The sequence below is a fragment of the Bos indicus genome, chromosome 7 (assembly GCF_029378745.1).
Source record: "Bos indicus isolate NIAB-ARS_2022 breed Sahiwal x Tharparkar chromosome 7, NIAB-ARS_B.indTharparkar_mat_pri_1.0, whole genome shotgun sequence".
NCBI classification, from domain to species: domain Eukaryota; kingdom Metazoa; phylum Chordata; class Mammalia; order Artiodactyla; family Bovidae; genus Bos; species Bos indicus.
In genome coordinates this window covers 17,221,040-17,239,935 of record NC_091766.1, presented here as the reverse complement: position 1 = coordinate 17,239,935, position 18,896 = coordinate 17,221,040, and the positions used below count along the sequence as shown (strand labels likewise).

The following is an 18,896-nucleotide window of genomic DNA, read 5'->3' as shown; positions in this document are numbered from 1 at the left end:
AGCCAATTTTTTCACTCTCCTCTTTCACCTTCTTCAAGAAGCTCTTTCGTTCCTCTTTGCTTTCTGCTGTAAGAATGGTGTGATCTGCATAAGTAAGTAAGTTCAGTCACTCCTTCGTGTCCAGCTCTGCGACCCCATTTACTGCAGCATGCCAGGTTTCCCTGCATATCCGAGGTTATTTATATATTGAATTTTTCCCTCCAATGAGAGACTCGGTACCCAAATAAAGCCAATAGCTTCTATGTGTCCACTCAAACTCCATCACCCAAATTCCAGTTTTCATCTGAAGCTCCTACAGTTGTCATTTTTTAAATTTAATTTTTATTTATTTTTCTGCCACACCATGCAGCATGTGGGATCTTGGTTCCCTGACCAGGGATCAAACCCACGCCCCTCGCATTGGGAGCATGGATTCCTAACCACTGGGCACCAGGGAAGTCCTTGTCATTGTTTTTTAATGAGATGGACAAGGAGATTATGTTTTAAAATAAGTGTTTATAAGGATTTCCAACATTCATGCATATTTTCTGTTTTTTTAGTTATTGAAGCGCTGACCATCAAGAATGGTTGCAAAACAGAAAATGAGATAGTTAAATTACAGATTGAAAAGGAGACAATGGACATCGATTGCAGTGTTGTCACTGGAGGAGGAACTGGAGGTAACAGAAATTACCTAAATTATCTCAACATCTCTAGAATTGGGGGCAGGGGAAATTTACTCTTATTTTTTATTGAGTTATACTAACAATTAATACACAATATTATACTAATTTCATGCATGCATGCATGCTAAGTCGCTTCAGTCGTGTCCAACTTTTTGCCACCCTATGGACTATAGCCCACCAGGCTCCTCTGTCCATGGGGATTTCATGCCCTCCCCCAAGGGATCTTCCCGACCCAGGGATCAAACGCATGTCACCTGTGGCTTCTGCACTGCAGGAAAATTCTTTACCACTGAGCAGTACTTCTTTACCAGGGAAGCTCAATTTCAGGCATACAACAGGCTGATTTGATGCTTTTATACATTATGAATGATCACCTCACTATACAAAATTGTTACAATATCCTTGACTATATTCTCTGTCTGTAATTACATCTTTGTGACATATATTTTGCAGTTGAAGTTGGTACCTCTTAATCCTCATCACCCTTCTTCTCTCCATGTCCCCTGCATATTTTCTCCTATTGAAACCACCACTTTGTTCTCTGTGTCCATGAATCTGTTTCTCTTTTGTCTCGTGTTTTAGATTCCACATAGAAGTGAAAGCATGTGGGATTTGTTTTTCTCTGTCTGACTTATTTTACTAACATAACATTATAGCCTCAAGGTTCACCCATGTTGCTGCAAATGGAAAGATTTCGTTCTTTTTACGGTTGTGTAATATTCCATTGTGTATATATACCACTTCTTTATCCATTCATCTATGGGAGGACACTTAGCTTGCTTCCATATCTTGACTATTGTAAAGTGCTGCTAGGGACAGAGGGGATATCTCTACTAGAATCCAGACATAGCCTTAACATCCTGCAAGTGGAAAGATTTTGGAATCTCCCCCATCTATTTTTCAAGGATGTATGGTCTAATAAATTAGGATTCTGAGTCCTACATTCCATATCTGACTCCTAAGAAACTGGCCAGATAACTCCTTAACTGGCAACACATTCTCCAGTCTCCTCCTCAGGTTCATTGGTTCTTTGCTTCCTTTCAGGTGCTGTGGTCTTTATTTCTTACAAGTCTTTCGGGTCCATCTTAGATGGCTCCTTTGTGTCTAAGGAAAACCTAACTCTTGATGAAAAGCTGGATCACTTTCAACTGAATTCCAAGGTGATAAGTGGCACCACAGGATGCAAGAAGAATTGTTCCCTGGCCAAACCCGTGAACTTCACGTTTCACCATATACAGGTGGGCAAAGTATCCACTTGTTTGAGCACCTAGAGATTTCTACTGATCATACCTATAAACCTAGTAGTGAAAAAGTATGGCTTTTACAGTCAGTTCTTTCTGCCCAGGCTGATTTATCAGGAATTGCTGATGGAGATTTGAAATTCAACCCAGTCCTTGGTTAAGAGTTACTCCAAAAATTACATGATGGGAATTATTCCTTCAACGGACTAAAAAGTGATTTAAAAAAAACTGTAGCCTTATTTACTGTTGGGAAATGAACAAATAAACGTGACTCTTTACAATCCCATGGACCAGATCCAGCCAGGCTCCTCCATCCATGGAATTTTCCAGCAAGAATATTGAAGTGGGTTGGCATTTTCTCCTTCAGGGGATTCCTCCCAACCCAGAGATCGAGCCAGTGTCTCCTGCACTGCCAGGCAGATTCTTTACCACTGAGCCACCAGGGAAGCCCAAGATGTTCACAGTAAGATCTTTAAAGTAAAATCATCAAGTCATGTACTTTAAGTATGTACAGTTATATTTGTCAAGTATTCCTCAATAAAGCTGGAAAAAATAAACGACTCAACTTAAAAAATTAAAATACAGATGAGAGCTTCCCTGGTGGCTCCTTGGCAAATAATTCACCTGCCAATACAGGAGACGTGGGTTTGAACCCTGGTCTGGGAAGATCCCACGTGCCTCAGGGTAACTAAGCTTGTGTGCCACGACTATTCTGCGCTCTAGAGCCCTCGAGCTGCAATGATGAGCCATGTGTCGCAACGGCTGAAGCCCACGTGCCCTGGAGCCCATGCTCAGCAACAAGAGAAGCCAGCCATCACAGTGAGAAGCCTGTGCACCACAGCTAGCCAGCAGGCCCTGCTCTCTGAAACTAGAGAAAACACTGCCCAGCAACGAAGACCCAGCACAGCCAAAAATAAAGAAAAAAACTTTTTTTAAGTCAGATGAAAGTTTTTTTTTTAATATTAGGATTTCATTTCTGACCCCAGAATTGAAACTTGAGCCTCTAATTAATTGAAGAAGGATTTGAAAATACATTCTCTGGTCTTCCAGTTCTAAGTAAAAGATACTTTGTATAACAAAGCCCATAGTACATATGGTATCACGCCCTTCAAATTTTGTTAAGAGGGTAGATCTCATAGTCAGTGTTCTTACCACAAAAAGCAGAAACAAAGGGACGCAGGAAACTTCAGGAAGTGTTGGATTTGTTTTGTTGCTTTGATGGTGGTGATGGTGTCACAGGTGTACATATATCCCAATTCGTCACGTTTCAGGTAGTATGCTGTGTTCAGTCGTGTCTGACTCTTACGGCCCCATGGACTGTAGCCCGCCAGGCTCCTCTGTCCATGGGATTGTCCAGGCAAGAACACTGGATTGGGTTGCCATTTTCTACCCCCAGGGAGTCTTCCCAACCCAGGGATTGAATCCCTGTCTCTTGCATCTCCTGCATTAGCAGGCGGATTTTTTACCTTTGTGTATCAATTATACCTCAGTAAAACCATACAAAAGGAAAAACTGAATTCCATGATTTTTAAAACACATTAAAAATTGTCCTCACAAGATATTTAATATACTTCCCCATGCTATATAGTAGGACCTTGTTGTTTCTACATTGTAAATGTATAGTTTGAATCTACAAATGCCAAACTCCCAGTCCATCCCTCTCCCTCCCCACCCGCTCCACCCCCGGCAACCACAAGTATGTTCTCTATGTCTATGAGTCTGTTTCTGTGTAAACAAAATTTTGCGATTATTGTAAATGGAAAGTAACATTTAAATTATATCAAAAATTAAAAACCAAAAACTTTAACATAACAAACTTTATTGGAGTATAGTTGATTTAGAATGCTGTGTTGGTTTCAAGTATACAATATAGTGGGCTTCCCAGGTGACTCAGTGGTAAAAAATCTGCCTGCGAGTGCAGAAGACAAAGGAGGCTCGGGTTTGATCCCTGGGTCGGGAAGATTCCCTGGGGGAGGAAAAGGTAACTCATTCCAGTATTCTTGCCCAGAAAATTCCATGGACAGAGGATCCTGGTTGGACACAACTAACCATGCACGCATTCATACAATATGGTAATTCAGTATTTTTGCATATTATATTCCATTATAGGTTATTACAAAATAATAGGGATAGTTTCCTCTGCTATATAGTAAATTGTAGGTGCTTATCTCTTTTATTGATACGAGTTTGTATCTGTTAATCCCATAGTCCTAATTTGTCTCTCCCCTCTTCCTTATCCCCTTTGGTCATCATAAGTTTGTTTTTTATGTCTGTGAGTTTGTTTCTGTTTTCTGTATTCCATTCATTTTATTTTTTAGATTCCACATATAGGAAATAATATAAGTATTTGTCTTTATCTACCTGACATTTTGCCAAGCATAATATCCTTTCGGCCTATCTGTGTTGCAAATGGCATCATTTCATTTTTTATGGTTGAATAGTATTTCGTTGTGTGTAAGCATGCATGCATGTGTGTGTGTGTGCATGTATGTGTGGAAAGCTTCAGATTTTAAATGATAGTGTCTCATGAAGAGCAATTTTCTTTCCAGATGGTAGGGGAAAGCAGAAAGTCTCTTTGTGTCTACTGGGACGAGCTGGTCTGGTCTAATGAAGGGTGCCACGTGATCTTGTCCGACGGAACTCGAACTGTATGCAGTTGCAGCCATCTGTCCACCTTTGCCGTCCTCATGGCCTCGGTCGAGCTGAAGGTACGTGTGTAAACACACATGCCGCTGAAAGTCAGCTCTGCTGCAGGGTGGTGCTGGTGGGAGGCAGGGATCTTCAGAAAGAAGATGAAAAAACATTAGCAGAGGAACAGCTATGTATCTTCCTCTTTTTCATTTTTTAGAATTCAAGGATAATGCTTTACAATGCTGTGTTAGTTTCTGCCGTACACCAACATTCCCTTCTCTTTTGAGTCTCCCTCTTACCTAACCCCCATCCCACCCAACCCCCATCCCACCCTGTTAGGTCATCACAGAGTACCAAGCGGAACTCCCTGTGCTATTGAGCATCTTCCAGCTAGCTTTTCTTTCACACATGGTAGTGCACTTGTTTCAGTGCTACCTGAGAAGCCGCAGTGCATATGCTCCAGTGCTGCTCTCTCACCTGCCCTGCCCTCTCCTTTCCCCTCTGTGAACACAAGTCATTTCTCTATATCTGAGTCTCTATTCCCACACTGCAAATAGGTTCATCAGTACTGTTTTTCAGGAAGATTCCTCTGGAGAAGGAAATGGCAACCCACTCCAGTATTCTTGCCTGGAGAAGCCCTTGGACAGAAGAGCCTGGCCAGCTATGGTCCATGGGGTCGCAAAGAGGTGGACATGACTGAGTGACTAACCCTTTCTATACATGCATTAATATAAATTTCTCTTTTTCATGTTAAAAATATACAACCCTTTTAGGAGGTGTATAGTGGTATCTCATTGTGGCTTTAATGTATACAGACCTGATGACTAGTGGCATGGAGCCTTTTTTCATGTTTTCATGGGGTAGAACTTGTGAGTGAAACAACACTTATATCTGGGAAACCTAGTCATCCAAAACCACTGCATTCAGCCTTTAGGAATTTCTGGTGGATTTCTTCACATGCAGTCCTGTAGCAACCATGTGTTCCTTCTGTGCTCTGTCAAAATTGAAATCGTTCTGTCTCATCTCTTTTGGGAAGAACTTGAGTTAATGTTGCCTCTTTGCTGTGCAAACTTGGCTCTCCAATGAGATCAAGAAAAGTTACAATTTTGTCAATTATCATTTTCTTATTGTTGGGGTGAGAGTCATGTTTCATTGTGATTGTCTAATCTTTTTAAAAATTAATTATTTACATTCAGCCGCCTGGGTCTTCATTGCTGCACGTGGGCTTTCTCTATTTGTGGCAAGCCAGGGCTACTCTCTAGTTGCGGTGCCCAGGCTTCTCATTGTGGCGGCTTCTCTTGCAGAGGAGCCCAGCAATGGGCTCTAGGGCACATGGGCTCCACTAGTTGCAGCACACAGGCTCAGGAGTTGCAGCAGGTGGGCTCAGTACTTGTGGCACACGGGCTTAGCTGCCCCACAGCATGTGGGACCTTCTCAGACCAGGCATGGAACACTTGTCCCCTGCACTGGTAGGCCAATTCTTCACCAATGGACTACGAGGGAAGTTCGGCTTGGCCACTATTGATCTGTTCAGTTTCTCACGAGGATTAATTAACACCATGCATTGAGGGTTCTAAGACCCGGGTTATTGGGAACCACAGTGTCCAAAACAAAAACCAATTGGGATCTATTTTCTCCTGCTGCGTCTAGGAGGACCCCGTGCTGACCGTGATCACCTACGTGGGGCTGAGCCTCTCTCTGCTCTGCCTCTTCCTGGCGGCCCTCACCTTCCTCCTGTGTCGATCCATCCAGAACGTCAGCACCTCCCTCCACCTGCAGCTCTCCATCTGCCTCTTCCTGGCCTACCTCCTCTTCCTCACAGGCATCAAACGGACAGAGCCCGAGGTAGGAGAATTAGCCAAAACCCTTTCTTATTTTTTATTTTGGCCAGGCTACATGACTTGTAGGATGTTAGTTCCCCAACAAAAGATTGAACCTAAGCCCACAACAGTGAAAGTGCCAATTCCTAAACTGGACTGCCAGGGAATTCCCTTCTTTTTTTTTAAACAGCTTTTTCTTTAATTTTTATTGGAGTATGGTTGCTTTACAAGGTAGTGCTAGTTCCTGCTGTACAGCAAAATGAGTCAGTCACACACATACACATATCTCCCTCCCCTTTGGGGCTTCCTTCTCATTCAGGTCACCAGAGTGCATTAAGGAGAGTTCCCTGTGATGTACAGTAGGCTCTCATTAGTTACCTATTTTATACATAGTATCAATAGCATAATTCATACATATGTAGTTTGCCCTTTTAAAATGTACATGTCAGTGGCTTTCAGTATATTCATGGAACTGTGTATTCCCTTGGGTAATTTATTACTTATTACACATTCATATCCACAAATTACATCAGCCTTATCATCCCACCCCCTACCTCTGTCTCCTGGCAATCAGGTTTTCACTTTTTTCTTTTTTCATGAGTCTGAGATTTTTCAATTCCATGAATAAAAGATTATACAGTACTTGTCTCTGTCTGACAATCTCCTGAGCATAGCTCAAGGTTCACCCATGTTGTTCCAGAAGGCAGGAATCCTCCTTTCTCATGGATAGATAGTACATTAGATATGTTGTTGGGAAATTCCATAGACAGAGGAACTTGGTATTACTTATGTCTATAATAGATATAGATATGTTGTTGTTTAGTCACTAAGTTGTGTCTGACACTTCTGCAAGCCCATGAACCATAGTCTGCCAGGCTCTTCTGTCCATGGGATTTCCCAGGCAAAAATACTGGAGTAGGTTGCCATTTCCTCCTCCAGGGGATCTTCCCGACACAGGGATCACACCCACATCTCCTGCATTGGCAGGTGGGTTCTTTACCTCTGAGCCACCAAGGAAGCCCAGATATAAAGACAGAGATATAAAACCGTCACCCTGATCAAGATCTAGAACATGCCCAAAACTCAGAGTTTTCTTCATGTCCCTTCCCCCAGTTAACAGTCAATTTAAAAACTTACAGACTGAATGAACGATGCACAGTGGAGCTGGGTCTTGAGGGTCACTGATTTATGATTCCAAGCTAGCAGGTTTGATATCAAACATGTGTTTCATGCAACAGCATCTCCAAGGAGTGAGAGGTAGAAACCAGGAAGTGAATGAAGTTTTGCAAAGATTGAGAGGTTGCTAGAAAGACTCAGGACATGATTCGTAAGAAAAGAGGGTTTTATTCATCATGAAAAGAGAGTCAATGGTCCAGGAGAGATCATAAGCGGTGTCGAGGAAACCCAGTTCCCCTCAGACAATGGACAGCGGTCACTGTTCTCTTCAAATGTGTGGGAAGCAGTGTCCTCAAATAAAAGCCAGGTTATACTTTAATCAAAGACATGGGGTGGGGGCAATCATTTCCCTGGTGGCCCAGTGGTTAAACTCCACACTTCCAATGCAGGGAGCGTGGGTTTGATCCCTGGTCAAGTAACTAAGATTCCACATGCTGCATTGTGCAACCTAAAGAGAGGGAAAAAGTTGACTTTTTCAAGTTCCAGTGGTCCTAAAGACATGGAGGGAACATTCAGTGAATATGAAGAAGGAGGGCGGAGGGTTTACTTACTACGGAAAAGGTCATTCAGAGCAGATGCTTTCATAGTGGAGGAAACCAGGAGCTGTTGGCTCAAAAGAGAAAATTATGGGGCTTTATGCGGATAAGCATATTGGAGGAGTCACTCATTCACTCACTCATTCATGTACCCAACATATATGCCACACAGACCAGAGTGACTTCAGTTCTGGGTAGTAATCAAGATGGAAGAGACAGTGATCACGGCAGGACAAGCTGGCCATAAGCTTTCCACGAGGATTAATTTCATCCTCAGAAGGGGAAAGGGGGCAGGGAGGTGGTTAAGGGTTCTTGGGATGGAGACAGCCCTGGCCAGGACCAGCTTCATCCGACTCAGAGAAGTCTAGCATCCATTAGCCAACAGGCAAAGGGCTATCTGCAGTCCTTAACACACTTTGAATATTGTCTTCCTCCATTTTAAGATGGACAAAGATCTCTTTGAACTTTAATTAGCTAGTTAGCTATTTTTGGCTGCGCTGGGTCTTCACTGCTGCGAGCTTTCACTAGGTGCAGTGAGTGGGGGCTACTCCTTGCAGTACACGGACTTCTCACTGTGATTGCGTCTCTTGTTTCAGAGCATGCGCTTTGACCGCTTTGACTGAGAGCAGGGCTCTCGGTCTTCCGTAGTTGTGGTGTTTGGGCTTAGTTGCCCCATGGCATGTGGAATCTTGCCAGACAAGAGATCAAACCTGTGTCCCCTGCATTGGCAGATGGATTTTAAGCCCTGGACCACAAGGGAAGTCCCCCATTCAACTTTAAACATGATACATTTTCAGTTTTTCTTGGGTGGCCCAAGTGACACCCTGCCAAGGCATGGGAATAGACAAGGGGGACCATCCATCCGTTTGGAGACATGGCTCTAAAGAGAAGAAGGACATGTGAAGAAGGCTAAGGAGCATCTCTCACCAAAGTTACCCGGAGACAACCCTGGTGAAGAGCAGATGGTGAGGTCATTGCACCCAGGACCACTCCAGTGGCCCCCTCTCCCCCCAGGTGCTGTGCAAGGTCGTCGCCGGTGGACTGCATTACCTCTACTTGGCCGCCTTCACCTGGATGTTCCTCGAAGGGCTGCACCTCTTCCTCACTGTCAGGAACCTCAGGGTGGCCAACTACACCAGTGCAGGCAGATTCAAGAAGAGGTTCATGTACCCTGTAGGCTACGGGGTCCCAGCGGTGATTGTGGCTGTGTCTGCAGCGATCAACCCCCAAGGATATGGCACCACTAAGCAGTGAGTCCGGTGCTGAAAATGTGCTGTCGGGGACGTGGGTACACACCTGTCTTGGGAAACTGAGGGTGGAAGGAAGGGTTGAGTAGGTCACGACTCAGGCTGAGAACAAAGATGCTGAACATTTATTTCTCCAGCCCCTGAGGCGAAGTGTTTCATATACACCATTTCTCATGTCTATCAAAACATCCCTAGAGGAAAGTGCTCCAATTGTTCCCATTTTGTATACTAAGCAAACTGAGGTTCAGAGAAAAAGGTGAACGACTAGTGTAAAGTAACACAGACAGTAAACTGGAAAGAGCATGAATTTTTATTTTTTATACAAATGTCTATATTTATAAATGTCACATGTTTATAGATCTTTAATACTTCTATTACTGACAGTAATAACTGGTTTTATAAAAAATAATATTCTAATAAAGAACCTCTGTAATACCACTAAGCCCAGTATGTGTTAGTCATTCAGTCACATCTGACTCTGCAACCGCATGGACTGTGGCCCACTAGGCTCCTCTGTCCATGGAATTTTCCAGGCAAGAATACTGGAGTGGATTGCCATTTGCTACTCCAAAGTATCTTCCCGACCTAGAGTTTGAACCCATGTCTCCAGTGACTCCTACTTTGGCAGGTGGATTCTTTACCAACTGTACCACTTGAGAAGCCCCTTAAATATATATACATATAAATATATACTTTTATAAAAATGGGATCATGATAAAGATACTGCATGTAATTTGTTTATTCCCTTAATACTCTCCAGACCAGAATACTGGAGTGGGTAGCCTTTCCCTTCTCCAGGGGATCTTCCCAACTCAGGGATCAAACCTAGACCTCCCACATTGCAGGCAGATTCTTTACCAGCTGAACCACAAGGGAAGCCCAAGAACACTTGAGTGGGTGGCCTATTCCTTCTCCAGGGGATCGTCCTGGCTCAGGAATCAGGAACCAGGGTCTCTTGCATTGCAGGTAGATTCTTTACCAACTGAGCTATCAGGGAAGCCCAATATATATATAATATACATGTAAATGTATTTTTTTTATAAAAAACGGGATCATGATAAAGGTACTGCATGTAATTTGTTTATTCCCTTAATAATATATAGTGGACTTTTTCCACATTACTACAGATACACATCATCATTCAATGTATTACATTGTATATTCTTACCATCTTTATAAAATTAATCTCTAAGTGATAGACATCTGAAATTCTTTACAAATTTTTGGTGTCATAACCAAATGCTTCCATAAACTTGAAGGAGCATGAATTCTAGACTTGATTACCTGATTCCAGTTTTCAAGTTTCCTCACTTACTAGCCTGGTGACTCTGGAGACAGTTAAATTCTTTCCTAGGTTTTCTCACCTGTAAAATAAAGAGAGTAATACTATCTACTTCCAAGTATTAGAATGGTACCTGACACATGTAAATGCTATATGCATGCTCAGTCGCTTCAGTTGTATCCAACTCTTTGTGACCCTATGGACTGTAGCCCACAGGCTCCTCTGTCCATGGGTTTCTCTAGAATACTGGAGTGGGTTGCCATACCCTTCTCCAGGGCCTCTTCCCCGCCCAGGGATCAAACCGAAGTCTCTTTCATCTCCTGCATTGCATGTGGATTCTTTACCAGTGAGCCACTGGGAAGCCCAAGAAGTCCTATATAAATATTCTCTATTGCAGATCATGTGTTGTATTCCATTACCTTTCAAAATGCTGCCACTGTTGCTTTCTGTTTTTCAGTTGCTGGATCAACATAGAGAAAGGGTTTATCTTGAGTTTCTTAGGACCCATATCAGCCGTCATCTTGGTAGGTTTGTAGTGTGCGTGTGTCTGCCTCAGGTGCCATGTGTGTATAGAGTATGTGTGTGTGGTATGTAGTATTCAACTTAATTTGAAGGTCAAAAGAGGTACTATTTTTTATTTTTTATTGCAATACAGCTGATTTACAATGTTGTGTTAGTTTCAGGAGTACAGTGAAGAGATTCAGCCATATATATAATGGAAAGTAAAAGGAAAAAGTATATTATATATATATATATGTACACACACACACACACACACATATATATATATATATATTTTTCAGATTCTTTTTCATTATAGCTTACTACAAGGTATTCAATATAGTTCCCTATGCTATACAGTAGGTCGGTATTGTTTATCTGTTCATATACAGTAATGTACATATGTTAATTCCGACCAACTAATTTATCCTTCTCTCCACTTCCCCTTTGGTAATGATAGTTTGTTTTCTGTTTGTCGGTCTATTTCTCTTTTCTATTTAAATTCATTTGTGTATTGTTTTTAGATCCCACATATAAGCAAGAACATAATATATTTATCTTTCTCTGACTTAACTTCACTTAGTATGATAATCTCTAGTTGTAACCATGTTGCTGCAAATGGCATTATTTCATTCTTTTTATGACTGAATAATATTACATTGTATTTATGTACCACATCTTCTTTATCCATGCCTCTGCTGATGGACATTTAGGTTGCTTCCATGTCTTGCATACTATAAATAGAGCTGCAGTGAACACTGGGGAACATGTATCTTTTCGAAGTATGGCTTTCTCTGGGTACATGCTCAGGAGTGGGACTGCTGAATCATATAGTAGTTCTAGTTTTACTTTTTTAAAGAATCTCCATACTGATCTCCATCCCGGTTTTACCAGTTTACATTCCTACCAACAGTGTAGGAGGGCAATCTAAGTACTATTTTAACATTCATTTGTTTCCTTTTAATAGTAGATGTTTGAGCATATGTCTTTATTTAAAATTTTTTGAGCATATTTTTGCCATCAAAAAGTCTACAAACAATAAATGCTGGAGAGGGTGTGGAGAAAAGAGAACCCTTTTATACTGTTGGTGGGAATGCAAACTAGCACAGCCACTGTGGAGTATAGTGTGAAGATTCCTCAAAAAAAACTGGAAATAGAACTGCCATACAACTCAGCAATCCCACTGCTGGGCATACACACCAAGGAAACCAGAGTCAAAAGAGACACATGTACCCCAGTGTTCATTGCAGCACTGTTTACAGTAGCTCAGACATGGAAGCAACCTAGATATCCATTGGCAGACAAACGGATAAGGAAGTTGTGGTACATATACACAATGGAATATTACTCAGCTATAAAAAATAATGCATTTGAGTCAGTTCTAACAAGTGGATGAAACTGGAGCCTATCATAGAGTGAAGTAAGTCAGAAAGAAAAGCAGCAATACAGTATATTAACGCATATATATGGAATTTAGAAAACAGTAATGACAACCCTATATGCAAGGGAGCAAAAGAGACACAGTTGTAAAAAACAGATGTTTGGACTATGTGGGAGAAGGCAAGAGGGGGATGATTTGAGAGAATAGCATTGAAACATGTATATTACCACATGTAAAATAGATGACCAGTGCAAGCGTGATGCAAGAAGCAGGGGACTCAAAACCGGTGCTCTGAAACAGTCCAGAAGGGATGGCGTGGGGAGGGAGCTGGGAGGGGGCTTCAGGATGGGGGTACATATGTGCACCCATGGCTGATTCATGTTGATATATGGCAAAAACCACCACAATATTGTACAGTAATTAGCCTCCAATTAAAATAAATTAATAATTTTTAAATAATAAAATTTAAAAAATTTTTAAGGAAAAAATTTTTGAGCACATTTAAATGCTGATGAATAGAGAAGAAATCATCCTTGTATCTCTAATATCTAGCATACCATACATACTTAATATATATTTGTTGAATAAACAAATGAGTGGGTGTATAAAAATATAATTGTGAATATGATAGAATTATGTGATTTGGAAGTGATTTCACCAAGTGTTCTTAAATCTTCTTCAGTTTTTATGTTTGTTCAACTCAGGATATAGTCTGATGATTAGTCAGTTTAGGCTACAGTGTGGTACAGTGACAAAGAAGTCCCAACATCTCAGTGGCTTGGCAGAGCAAATACGTTTTTGTGTGCTATTTTTGCAAAGTCCAGTGTGGATCAAGAGGCTCCTCCCCATGAGAGATTCAGCTTTACTTTTTCTATGACTGTGCTGGGTCTTCGTTGCTTTGTGCAGGCTTTCTCTAGTCGTGGTGAGTGGGGGCTACTCTTTCTTGGGCGCTCACGTTTCTCATGGAGGTGGCTTCTCTTGTCGTGGAGCACAGGCTCTAGGCATGAGGGCTTCAGAAGTCGCAGCACATGGACTCACTAGTTCTGGCACATGAAGTTAGTTGCTCCAAGGCATGTGGGATCTTCCCAGACCAGGGATTGAACTCGTATCTCCTGCATTGGCAGGCAGGTTGTTAGCCCCTGTGGCACCAGGGAAGTCCTCAGCTTCTCTTTTATGATTCAATTATTTTGACATATGACCTTGTTGGTTGTTGCTGGAGGGGAAGAGAGTTGAAGACTGTGTAGGATTCAGGCATATGTCACTGCGACCAACATCTCATCCGCTAGAATTCAGCCACATGCCCCAGACTATCTGAAATGAGCCTGGAAAATACCTGTCCATGGCCCATGTGTGCAAGGAAAGGCGTTGGTGGAGACACCACATTGCACTGCGTGTGTGCCACCTGACCACCCATGCATGTTCTTTTGTGGCCTTTCAGGAGCTCCTTGGTGGTATTGTACAAGTATCCCCAGTCTGCTCCAAAGGAATTTCAACATATATATTTTTTAACTTTTTGGCTGTGCTATGAGGCATGTGGGATCCTAGTTCCTGACCAGGGATGGAACCTGCATCCCCTGTATTGGAAGCATGGAGTCTTAACCACTGGACCGCCAGGGAAGTCCCCAAGTTTCAACATATTCTAACTATAAAATCTCATACCTTTTCCCATGATCTTCAGTGCTTTCTAGTTTGACTCTCTATTTCTTTCTTAGGGAATAGTTGCCTTGCAGTGTTGCACAACAAAGTGCATTAGCTACAGCATGTAGCATGTTAGTCACTCAGCCATGTCCAACTCTTTGCGACTCCATGGGCCATAGCCCACTAGGCTCTTCTGTCCATGGTATTCTCCAGGCAAGGTTACTGGAGTGAGTTGGCATTCCCTTCTCCAAGGGATCTTCCTGACCCAGGGATTGAACCCTGGTTTCCCACACTACAGGCAGATTCTTTACTTTCTGAGCCATCACATATATCCCCTCTCTTCTTCCCACCCTCCTTCCCACCCACCCCCATCTCACCCCTCTAGGTCATCACAGAACACCCAGCTAAGCTCCCTGCCCTCTACAGCAGGTTCTCACTAGCTATCTGTAGCTCTCTACACATGGTATCTTCACACATGGCAGTACACATACATGAGATGAAACGACAGCCATCAGAATGGGAGAAAATATTGGCAAACAAAGCAATTTACAAGGAATGAATCTCTAAAATTTACAAACAGCTCATGAAACTCAATATGAGAAGAAACACACCCAATCAAAAAGTGGGCAGAAGACCTAGGTAGACATTTCTCCAAAGAAGACACACAGATGGCCAAGAGACACATGAAAAGATGCTCAACATCATGAACTATTAGAGAAATGCAGATCAAAACTACAATGAGTAGTTTACCTCACACGGGTCAGAATGGCCATCATAAAAAAAACCTGACTCTGTATATTGGTCCTCAATTAGCATCTTATTTTTTTTCTTTCAGATAAACTTAATCTTTTATTCGATAACCCTGTGGATTTTGAGAGATCGACTTTCTTCCCTCAATAAAGATGTGTCCAAGATACAAAACACAAGGTAAAACGGGTTTAGACAGTTTAATGGGCTTAGCATAGGTTGTAGTCCTAAAGGATTGCTTTTTCAAGCATGCATGTATGCTCAGTTACTAAGTGGTGCCCAACGCTTTGCAACCTCATGGACAGTAGCCCACCAGGCTCCTCTATCCATGGGATTTCCCAGACAAGAATACTGGAGTGGGTTGCTATTTCCTCCTCCAGGGAATCTTCCCAACCCAGGGATCAAATCCACATCTCCTGCATCAGCAGGCAGATTGTTTACCTACTGAGTCTCCTGGGAAGCCCCTAAACAGTCATCTGTAGAGAGTTGCCTACCACATTAGGAACCACTGTCAAATGAGAATCACCCTTAAAATCATATGCATTTGAAACCTTGAAATTAATGAGAAGATTCATAGAAACAGAAAGTAGAATTGATGTTGCCAAGAGATGAGAGTATGAAGAAATGGGTACTTATTGTTTAATGGATACAGTTTCAGTTTTTCAGGGTGAAAAAAAAGCTCAGTAGAAAGATAGTGTTGCTCGTAGTACAACAATGTGAATGTATTTAATGCCTATGAACTGTATGTTTATAGTTGTAGTAAATTTTGTGTTATGTGTATTCTGCTGCATCAAAATAAGTAGTGGTAAAATACCACACTTGCCTGGGAAATCCCATGGACACAGGAGCCTGGCGGGCTACAGTCCATTGGGTCACAAGAGTTGGACACGACTTAGCGACTAACAACCACCACCACCACAAATTATCATTCCAGTTATAAACATTCATATTAGAGGAAAACACCCATGGAATAAACTCATGTTCATCTATTAAAGTTTTTACAATGAAAATGATAGCATTACTTCCAAATATTGCATCACAACCACAGTTTCTCCAAGTCCATCTTGGCTTGAGAAAATTTCACCAGTAACTGGAGAGAATAGGCTTCCCAGGTGGCTCAGTGGTAAAGAATCTTCCTGCCAATACAGGAGATCTAGGCTCAATCCCTGGGTTGGGAAGATTCCCTGGAGAAGGAAATGGCAACCCACTCCAGTATTCTTGCCTGGAAAATCCCATAGACAGAGGAGCCTGGAGGCTACAGTCCATGGGGTTTCAAAGAGTCAGATATGACTTAGCAACTAAATAACAATAACTGGAGAGGAAGGCAGATGGGGCCTGAAGACAGGACAATATACTATTCAAGAGAGAAGGTGGTGAGTTGGTGACTCTCCTTCTTGGTGTTAACAGGATGCTGACGTTTAAGGCCATTGCTCAGCTCTTCCTCTTGGGCTGTTCCTGGTGCCTTGGCTTCTTTCTCACTGAACTGATAAAGGAACCCATCAGATCCATCATCGCCTATGCGTTCACCATCACCAACGTCCTGCAGGGAGTCTACATCTTCCTGGTCCACTGCGTCCTCAACCAGCAGGTAATAGGACCCATCCTGTCTTCTTCCCAGCTCCCAGCTGGGGTCCTCTCATGCGTTTACCTGGCTAGCCCTATTCTCCCACATGATGCCCTCCTGCCTGATGGTGTGTTCCCATTTCCCCCAAGCCTACCATTCTCCACTGAGTCTGGGAGTTCAAGCCCCTGTTTGTAGAAACATTTTTTATGTATCTGTAGGATGAGGTGAGTTCCACATCCTACCACTCTGCCATCTTGATTCTCCTTTGGGCATTCAAGTCTCCGTTTTCCAATTTTCCAGTTCCCCAACTCATGAATCTGTAATGAGTATTGGATGGTAGTGGCCCCATTCTTCTCAGATCATGAATATGGGGTCTAACAGCAGCAAAACTAAAGTTTGGGGGACAGTGGTTTCCATTTCTTACTATTCATATTGTATGTTAATGATTATTACTTGCTTGGCTCTGGGGGATCCAGGGGCTGCTTTCTGAACAGTGAAGAAATCAGAAATGGGAAACAACATAATTAGACATGAATAACCAACTGTGATTTTCACCTTGGGGAAAATTGTTAGGGAGATATTAAACTACCAGGTAGGGCTTCTTTAGACTTGACGGTGAGGGGCTTAAGGTGGGTAGGAGACAACCAGCCAAAGAAGGGCAGTAAAGCTGATGTGGAAACCCTTGCCAGTCCCAGAACCCAAAGATGTGTAGTGAGGGCAGTGCTCTGAGTGTAGGAGAATAGGGTGGTAGTGATGATCCAGGTGCCAGCATTGGCTGGACCACATAAACTTTTTTTTAAATTTAAATTTATTTATTTTAATTGGAGGCTAATTACTTTACAATATTGTATTGGTTTTGCCATACATCAACATGAATCCGCCACGGGTGTACACGTGCTCCCCATCCTGAACCCCCCTCCCGCCTCTCTCCCCGTACCATCCCTCTGGGTCATCCCAGCGCACCAGCCCCGAGCATCCTGTATCCTGCATCAAACCTGGTAACGATAACCTTGTATGTGAGACAGCAAAAGAGACACAGATGTATAGAACAGTCTTTTGGACTCTGTGGGAGAGGGAGAGGGTGGGATGATTTGGGAGAATGGCATTGAAACATGTATAATACCACATAAACTTTTTAAGCAGTGATTTTGCACTGCATTCTGACTTGATAAATAGATGGATATTGCTAGATTTCACTCCAGTGGGGTTGTATGGATCTCAGAGAGACATGTAGTCAGGTATAAATGTAAGAGTTGAACCATAAAGAAGGCTGAGCGCTGAAGAATTGACACTTCAAACTGTGGTGCTGGAGAAGACTCTTCAGAGTCCCTTGGACAGCAAGGAGATCAAAGCAGTTCATTCTAAAGGAAATCAACCCTGAACATACATTGGAACTGATATACATTGGACTGATGCTGAAGCTGAAGCTCCAATACTTTGGCACCTGACGCAAAGAGCGAACTCATTGGAAGACCGTGATACTGGGAAAGACTGAGGACAGGGGGAGAAAGGGACAACAGAGGGTGTGATAGTTGGATGGCATCATCGACTCAGTGGATGTAAGTTTGAGCAAATCCCAGGAGATACTGAAGGACAGGGAAACCTGGTGTGCTGCAGTCCATGGGGTCTCAAAGAGTGGGATAAGACTTAGCAATTGAACATCAACAACAACATTGAGAGGAGGAAGCAGTTCTCAGTGGTTACAGAAAACTGCTCATGCTCTTGGATAATATAAATGTTGTGTTAGCATTAGCATAAAGATGCATAGGCTGATCCACAAATAATATCTCTGTAATCACTCATAGGGGCCTCCCTGGCGGATCAGATGATAAAGAATCTGCCAGCAATGCAGGAGACCTGGGGTTGATCCCTGTGCTGGGAAGACCCCCCCTGGAGAAGGGCATGGCAATCCCTCCGGTATTCTTGCCTGAAGAATTCCATGGGCAGAGGAACCTGGTGGGCTACAGTACATGGGGTCACAAAGAGCTGGACATGACTGAGCGACGAACACACAGTCACTCATAGATCAATCTATCTGATATGGCCTCCGTGGACCATCTGGAAATAAAAATGGGGGAAAGTACTATTTTCGGTAGCATTGTGCATATAGCCAGAAAGCATTAAAACGCAAGATTTTTGTTTACCATCTTTTTCAGGTGAGAGATGAGTACGTAAAGTGGCTTAGGAGGATGAATAAAAAGACAGAGTCTGACAGCTACATCCTTTCCAGCTCTACCAGCCAAACCCACATGGTAAGATGATTTCCTCTCCTAGTCCATGCTGTTTCCTAATTTGAATTATTCTCTTCAAACTGGTCGGCAGTTCGGTCTGCCCCTCCCCCAATAGTGTGACTGGACCACACATTGACTCTTGGCACAGGAACCTGTTAGCATCTCTGTCTCAGCTTACTGTGCAATATCTGACACTGAGCATCTCTAGGGTAGGGTAATAGCATACTTACCCACAC

At 42.7% G+C, this 18,896-nt stretch overlaps 1 protein-coding gene across 2 annotated transcripts in view; it reads left to right on the top strand.

Moving 5' to 3' along the window:
• Window positions 1–18,896, top strand: part of LOC109561677 (adhesion G protein-coupled receptor E3-like) — a 128,005-nt gene that overhangs the window by 23,294 nt on the left and 85,815 nt on the right. Inside the window, exons 11-19 of one of the 2 annotated variants that reach the window (XM_019964317.2) lie at window positions 540–659; window positions 1,710–1,903; window positions 4,456–4,614; window positions 6,188–6,382; window positions 9,084–9,319; window positions 11,056–11,122; window positions 14,954–15,045; window positions 16,273–16,453; window positions 18,586–18,681. In XM_019964317.2, the coding sequence (XP_019819876.2) occupies window positions 540–659; window positions 1,710–1,903; window positions 4,456–4,614; window positions 6,188–6,382; window positions 9,084–9,319; window positions 11,056–11,122; window positions 14,954–15,045; window positions 16,273–16,453; window positions 18,586–18,681 (1,340 nt within the window). The remainder of the gene's footprint in view (window positions 1–539; window positions 660–1,709; window positions 1,904–4,455; window positions 4,615–6,187; window positions 6,383–9,083; window positions 9,320–11,055; window positions 11,123–14,953; window positions 15,046–16,272; window positions 16,454–18,585; window positions 18,682–18,896) is intronic. The other variant, XM_070792954.1, reaches the window with a different exon arrangement.